The following is an 8,053-nucleotide window of genomic DNA, read 5'->3' as shown; positions in this document are numbered from 1 at the left end:
TATCCACTTCTTCTCTGCAGTGATTCAAGAACCAACCCTGGCCACTTCCCCAAGGCCCTGGACCACTGGCACACGGAGGTCCTCACAGGCTGTCCTGAGGAACCAGAGAGGGGCAATGACACTGAAGCTCTTCCTTCTGTGGGTGCTGGCCTGGACCATGGCCTCTGCAAGCAGAGCAGACCCCAAGACACTTCTGCCACCATGATAGACTCTGAGGCCACAACCGTGCTTATCGGGGACCTGTCCAAAACCTTAGAGGAGTACCAAGAGGTGGAGAAGAAACTGTCTGATCTGGCAAAGGAGGACACCCCTGGGCAAAAAGAGCTGAGGGACCAGCTGGTCAAAATCCGAAGGGAGCTCTACCACATTCACCAGGCACTGGAGAAAGCCACCAAACCTCATGAGGGGCCTCTGGACCTCTCGGTGAAGAGATCCTCTGAAGGTCTGGAGAAGGTCCAGCAGGCTAAGAAGGAGCCCTGCAACATGAGCCCGGAAAGTGAGAAGCTCCATGGCAAGGACCAAGGGGCCCTCAACAAATGTAAGGCCACCGGGGAGGGTGGAGACACCCAGGGGCTGCCAAACTGCCTCCTTGAGGCCGAGAACAAAACCATCGACCTGCTGATCAAGATGAGCCGCTCTGAGAGCCTTCGGGCATCCTCCTCCGAGGCCCACCTGGGCACTGTGATCAAGGCTGAGGTCCTGCCGCTCACCATGCCCCTGGAGCTCCGGCACGTGATGGAGCCCTACTACAGCCGTACCACCAAGTGCGAGGCAGACTCCAGCGTCCTGCTGTGCTCCGATGGCAGATCCAGCACCACTCAGTGCCCTCAGCTCCCTGTCACCACCGAGGAGGGGCCCCTGGGCTGCCGGGCCATGCAGCGCTCCCTGTCCTGCAGCCTTCCCAGTGAGACAGACGCAGTGTGTGTCCACAGCCCTCTGCATGCCGACCCCTAAGTCCACCTTGCTCGAAAGCTCCTGGATCTCACTGACCACCTCATGCTTCACCTTCCTAGTGTCCCACCTCTCCGCTCCCCTTCTTTCCCACCCATGAACGCTTAACCTAATCACCGCCTGGGCTGGGGTCACGGTGCGTGGAGCCCCAGCCAGCTCCCCCAGCTGACTCCACAAGGTATAAGAAACCAGTCCCTGTCCTGCCACACTGCCAAGGACGGTGGTCCTGGGCTCTGCATGCTCCACAGCCTCAGCTCCCTGGTCCTGGAGCTCCCTCCGAAAGAGAAGTCACCAGCAGGCAAGAAAAGAAAGCTGCTAAAAGCACCGAGGTTTCAGCAGAAGGCTCATCCAGCCCTCCCATCAGAGACGCTCAGGGACTTTTGCAACCCAGCTCCCATGACCTGCGGACAGGGGAGGGACTACAGGGAATCTACGGGGCCAAGCCTGCGTCCAGCTGTGGTTGTGCTCAAACAGAGTGTGACTGTCACCTTGTACAGAGCAAAGACACGGTGGCTTCGCCCCACGGTGGCTTCAGGGTCACAGCAGGGAATCCAATGCCCAGCTGGACTGACCCAGAGGCCAAGTACTTTCCGCACTATGGAGACAAGAACATCCTCCCAGCCACAATGACAAGACGACACAGGAACCACCTTGCCACAGCTCCACACCTGGCTTCTGGGCTCTCCTACCAAGGGCATTTGCCACATGTGGGGACTGCTGGGCTGTGGGGACTTGCTCCAGCCCACCGGTCCTCCAGTGTCTGGCTCCTTCTTTTGCTTTTACTCAGAAAGGACCTTCCCTCCCTCTGCTCCCATGGCCTCTCCCCATGCGGACATGATTCACATTCTTCATGAAGGCCCCGTCCCTGCAGAGTACAGCTCCCACGAGCTCCTGCCCACTAGTCCTAATCCCCCAAATGATGACACATGGGACAGCAAAATGGGTGACACAATGCTGCCACGAACCCCACTGCTCAAGGGGCATGGCCCTAAAAACAACTGTGAGGGGCCAAACTTGGCCTGTCCCAAGCTGGAACGATGCTGAGGAGTCACCCCTCAGCCAGAGCACCAGAGAGTCAACCACCTGGGCAGGTACCCGCTGCTTGTGTGATGAGTGCTGGCCGTCTCCAAAGGCCACCTTCTCCCTGTGCTCGCCGGGGGGTCTTGCCTCTGTTGGGCAGACTGGTAGCCACCGCAGGGCAGTCACACCTTCCTGTCTCCTGCTGCCCTGCTGAGCAGCATCTGCTCTGGCTCAGCATGTCCTCACGTGTGGGCCGGGATTTCTTGGACTCCCTCCCACCGTGGGAGGTTTACTGTGTTCTCCTCAGCTCGGCAAAGCCAGGCACCCTCTCTTCTCCCCTCCACACCCCCTGTTCAGAAGATGGTGGGGTCTCCTATTAGGTCCTCCACTGACTCCACTGGTGACTTGATCTTTGCAATGAGAAGAGCTGGGATGGGGGCAGGAGGGCAGGACAAAGAGGACAGCAAAGCAAAGCCACCAATAAGGGAGAGACACAGCACAGCAAGGGAGCTTTAGACACCGACACAAGTCCACAAAGTGGATGATCCTGCTGCAGGTGGCTGAAGAAGGCAAGCCCCCACGTGGGACCTGGGACTCCCAAGTACTTTGATGGACCCAGACAACAGGAAGAGTTGACTCTTCTCACCTGATTACTCTCTGGACAAAGCTTTCACCTCATCAAAGGGATTTATTTCTCACTCAAGGACTTTGCTTAGGGCACACAGGCCTGTGGAGTTATTGGTCTCCTCTCTGGAGAGAAGTGTGGGGCGGGGGGGCATGCAAAAGGAGAGATGCTCAGCTCAGCACTTTTGAGCCAACTCCACATCTTCCTTCCCAGCATGGCCCTGGCCCCACAAGGCCCAAGTGAAGGTCATGAGACCTCACCAGAACACATCCCAGAGCTTGGATGCAGGATGCCTGATCCCAGAACCCAGGGGAGGTGGCATTGGGCCTTTCTTTCTGGGTTGGACTAGTGCTGTCATCTTTGGATGCCATAACCCAGTCAGCACAGCAGCCCCCTCCCTACCAAGCACCTTGCTCATATTGCCCACCCCCAGCAGACTGCCAGGCTCCCTTCGGCCTCTTCTGCCACCCTGTGTCCCCCTGTCACCCTGTGCCCCTCTGTCACCCGCCCCTCCCCAGCTCCCTCGCTTACACAGCCCTGGCAGCCGCTGTCCCCCACGCCAGCACCTCCCCAGTCCCGTATCTCAGGGCTCCCTACTCCCCTCCACACCACCTTCTCCGTGCATCTTTCCCACCAGGACCCTCATGCAGGACACAGCAGGGCACCCACGGGCACAGTCAAGAAGCTAGAGCCCCGTCTTCCCGTGACGTCCTTCCCTACCCACCCGGCCGTTACCTCCTCTGAGGAACAACAGGACGTGTGGGTCCCTCCGCTCACCCCGGAGCCCCATCTCCTCCCAGCCCCAAGCATCACGTTTTTCTTAGCAGATCCCCATCTGAACTTGGGCACTTTGAAGGTCCAAGACACCGGAGGGGAAGCTGAGCTCTGTGACCTGGGCTTCAGCAGATCAGGCCACCAGGCAGTGCTGCCTTTCACCCTTCTTTAGCTGAGATATTGCCTGCACACAAGTCGCCTCTCCCTCCCCAGCCCCTGATTCCATCCTGCCACCCCAAGCAGGGACGCTGCCCTGATCCGTGGTGCCCACGCTGTGAGCTGGGCACCTCTCCTGCGAGCGGAGCCAGCACCATCAGCCCTCGCCACGTCGCTCGTGGTCTCCCTTGCCTCCGCAGAAAGCCAGGGGGGCAAGTGGGAGGTGGAGGCCGATCACACAGTATTTATTGTTCACAGTTTTACGAATGTACAAAACAAAAACCAAACCATTAAAGGGAAAATGTCCAAGTGGGGGGTGCTGCTGTCTGCTTTGTTCTCCTCTCCAGGGAGCCCCACCTGCTCCGGACAGACCCCACAGCGACCCCACACCACGGCTCTCCATCACGGAGCCACACACTTCCCAGTTTCAGAGGCTCGGGGTTAGCCACCAGCAGGATGTGGCCAGATGTTGCCGCTGGCTGCACATGGTTGGTATTTCAAGGGAGGGGATTCTGCCCCTCTACTCTACTCTGGTGAGACCCCACCTGGGGTACTGCGTCCAGCTCTGGAGCCCCCAACAGAGGAAAGACATGGACCTGTTGGAGCGGGGCCAGAAGAAGCCACGGAGATGGCCTAAAGGGGCTCCAGGAGAGCTGGGAAGGGACTTTTTACCAGTGCATGGAGTGATAGGATGAGGGGGAATGGCTTCAAACTGGAAGAGGGCAGATTTAGATGAGATATGAGGAAGAGATTTTTCACTCTGAGGGTGGTGATCCCCTGGGGCAGGTTGCCCCGAGATACTGTGGCTGCTCCATCCCTGGAGGTGTTCAAGGCCAGGTTGGACGGGGCTTGGAGCAACCTGGGCTGGTGGGAGGTGTCCTTGCCTACAGCAGGGGTGTTGGAACTGGATGATCTTCAAGGTCCCTTCCAACCTAAACCATTCTATGACTCTATGATTTATGTGGGTGGGTTTTGACTGTTTCCTTCTTCTGGATCAGCACCGGGACCTCACCGGCTTCTCCCGTGCTGGGAAGAAGGGCAGTCACTATGTCTGAAGCCATTTGTCAGGAGGAGAAATGCCCTCACAGAAGCCATGAGGGTCCTCGATCCTCCTGCAGAAGTCCCTGCACACACACAGCCTTTTCCTTTGTCAGGAGGCAACCCAGCTCCCTTGATGCGCTGCCATGGGCCATGGGGTCGCAGAGCCGGGGTCCTGGGGCGGGGAAGGGCAGATGAAGGCGTGGGGTCAAGTCCCACGTCCCCATTGTCATCCTGCTGCTCAGCCTTTTGCACTTTGTCCCCAGGGGCGCTGGTGGCATTCCGGTGAAGGGGATGGCTTCCCTCCCTGCCCTGCCGTGGCCTTCCAGGGCAGTCCCCTGACCAGGGACTCCTCCCCAGGATGGGACCTTCAGGAGGTGGCCAAGCTGGTGGCACCACTCCAGTTGAAAAGATGAAAGCATTTACCTTTGCATTTAAATAATGGATGGGAGTTGAACTACCAGGGTGGCTTATCTAGGCTGCAATCTGCACCCCCAGGGCCCTCAGCCCACTCCAGCACAGGGCCCATTACACGGCTATTTGGTCACCCTAAAGGCATCTGATAGGGAGCCATTACCTCTCCTTTAGGTGGGGCCACCCGATAGCCATCTTTCTTGGTCATGGTTGACTAAAGTCGCCCTACTTGCATGTCCCCCTCACTTTCCTCCCAGTCGCCAGCAGCCCCCCTTCTCCCTGGGCATGGGGGACACCGGGTCACAGCAGGTCCCCGGCACAACTCAGAGCCCAACAACTCCTGGTCAATGGAGCTGCACAACTTTTATGGGTTTCTGACCCCAGGTGGGTACAGCTGCTCCTACTCAAGTATTCCTTCTCCTCCGGGTTCAAGAGCAAAGGAGAGCTCAGGGATTGGGAGGCGGGGGGTGGGGGGGGAGTTTCCTAATAAACAAACCCTCAGGGAAGGCTTAACTGGCGCAAGGCAGTGGAAGGAACAAGATTTCAAGGTTTCTTGTAGAAGAGGAGGTTGTTGCTCTCTCCATCCCGTCAGCACAAGGACGTGGCCCTAGGGAAGCTGAGAGCGGAGCTGGGATGCGGAGGAAGAGGTGGGACGCCAAGGGTGGCTTTGCTGCTTCCCCAACCAGTTTTCCAGCTGCGTTGGTGTGGCTGTGAGCTTCCGCTCGACGCACTGCTGGGGTCAACAGCAAGGGGAGACAGCGCAGGGACAACCCAGGCACCCCAGGACACGGGGATGGGGCCACAGTTTGAGGGGAAGGGTGGCAGGGCGTCACGTCAGGCTGCTTCTCATGAGCAGGGCAGCTCCAAGCACGAGGTGGGAGCATCCCACAGACCCCACAAAAAAAATGCTGTGTCCCCTCCTTTCCCTGGCTCAATGGCAAAGGGCCAAGAGCAAATTTGGGGGACGGATCCCATGCTGGAACAGAGCAGAGGGACAGTCCCCAGGCTGCGGTGGGCATCGCCTCCTCCCGCCGCACCCCAGTTTGGCAGAGCACACTGAGGTCCAAGGGACAGAGCCACAAACGCCCTCGGGTTTGCCCACAGGTAAGAGATGGGGTAGACCCAACGCCATGTTCAGAAGAGGGTGCTGCCACGCACCGGCAGGCTGCTCGCTGTGCCACCAAGAAATGGGGAGGTAACAAGGGCAGTCGGCAGGTGGGTGGGGGACATCCAAGTGATTTGGGACCACGTGAATCCCGAGGCCACGGCTGAAATGACAGAGGGAAGGTAAGTGTGGAAGTGCCCTGCCTGCTGCGTCTTGCCCGGCCGGCCGTGTCACGGCATCCCGCGACCCACCTGCAGCAGAGCCGGGGAGCTGGGCGCTCACTCGTAACAGTGGGCTACCAGGTGGAACCAGCTAGTGACGAGAAGTGGTTCCTGCCCAGCACAACCAGTTTTCTCTTACCCCAACGTGGGCAGGCCAGAGCTTGGAGCAGTGGAAAGTTACTGAACGTGGACTAAAGAAGGGCCAAGGTCGGCCAGGAGATTTCTGAGCAGACGTGTGAAGCTGCAAAGACAACCTGGAGCAGAATTGCTGTCTCGGGCAGGAGGGAGGCAACGAACCAGCTTTGCAGCGGCGGCAGGGCTGAGTGCAGGGTGTGTTCTTTACCTGTGAGCTGAGGGCAGGTGGAGATACCACCTTGGGAGGACTCTGGAGCTGGGAAGACAAATTGGGAATTGCCCTCAGATGGTCCCCATCATCCCAGGGAACCTGTCCCAGCCCACCATGCACTTCCCACCTGGGGAAAGGTACGCAAGGTTTTCTTTCTGCCAAATGACTGCACACGAGGGGGAGTTTCCCCATCATCTTAAGTAAGGAGTTGCAGTGTTTTCAGAAGCTCCAAGCAAAGTGTCCTAGAAGGTACAAGCAGTGACAGGAGGAACACCATCCTCTGTGTCTCCTCCTTAATCCTCTTCTCAGCCTTGTCCCTCCCTTTTCTTGGAAGCATCCAGACACTAGGAGCAAGCAGGGCAAGATGCCAACTCCCCTGGAGGCAGAAATGTCATCCCCAGGGCTGGTGGCACACCAGGGAAGCAGCACAGATGTGCTGAGACCTGGCAGGGGGCTGATCCACCATGGCAATGCAGCCGCATGGATGGACAGCCCAGCCTGTGACGCCGTCAGGTCTCACCCAAACTGCAGCTCTTGCGGAGGAACTGCAAGTCCTCCTCATCCTCCTGGGATCGTCTCTGCGGGAGAAAGAGGAGCAGAGCTCAGGCAGCCCAGAAGGCATCACCCCACACATTGCCCACCGCTGATCTTGGATCTGCCGATCCCAGCTGTTAGTGGCAGCAGCACTACTGCTCCTCACCGCTCTCGCCATCACAACCACTGTGGTGGCATCGCTGCCTCCAGCCGTGCCCTGGTGACTGTCCCCTGGCTCTGCCGGGACACCGCTGCAGTGGCTCAAGTCTGCCGCAAACCCTTCAGCCCTCGGCAGCCACGACCCCTGAACCGCAGGGCAGTCCCGGGAACCGCAGCTCCTGAGCTGCTCAGATAGCGGCTGTATTCTCCATCCCTCCATGGCGTGCAGTCAGCGTGGGCGAGCGCCGAGGAGCAGCTACCCCATCTCCTCTGCTTTAAGCGAGGGGAAAAAAGAAAGAGTACAAAATGCTACAAAATTTTCCCTGCTGTGTTTTCCCCCTGCCCGCCTGTTACTGCAATTGGAGGTTTCCTCTCCCTGCTCCTGGATGCCTCCAAACGGATGGTTTCCCCCGGTATTTAATGCCCAAGGCAGAACCATTCTGCCTTTGGAGTTGGATCAAAGGCCCACAGAGGGAAGCACTGAGGGTTTAAGTTCTTAAAAGAGCTGGGGTGGGCGAGAGCAGCGCTCTGCCTCTTGCTGGGGCTGATGCTCCCCGAAGGCAGCCAAGCCGAGCGGGGAGAGGCTTTCCCTCCGGCCCCGTGGGCTATGGCGGGGTGAGATCCCGGCTGAGGATGATGTTTGATCAGCTCCTGCCTTGCCCTCCCGCTCCCCTGCCTGGAAGGTGTGCACGAGGGGTCCTGTGCTTGGT

The 8,053-nt window shown here is 58.6% G+C and overlaps 1 protein-coding gene across 1 annotated transcript in view; it reads left to right on the top strand.

Moving 5' to 3' along the window:
• The window catches only part of PRR35 (proline rich 35), a 3,618-nt gene extending 2,664 nt beyond the window's left edge, over positions 1–954 (top strand). The window contains exon 2 of the mRNA XM_009891546.1: positions 21–954. Coding sequence (XP_009889848.1) covers positions 21–954 — 934 coding nt within the window. The remainder of the gene's footprint in view (positions 1–20) is intronic.
• Positions 955–8,053: the final 7,099 nt, after the last annotated feature.

Source organism: Charadrius vociferus, unplaced genomic scaffold (assembly GCF_000708025.1).
Source record: "Charadrius vociferus isolate BGI_N301 unplaced genomic scaffold, ASM70802v2 scaffold619, whole genome shotgun sequence".
NCBI lineage: Eukaryota > Metazoa > Chordata > Aves > Charadriiformes > Charadriidae > Charadrius > Charadrius vociferus.
Note: the sequence above shows the minus strand (reverse complement) of the source record. Positions and strands in the feature narration are given on the sequence as shown.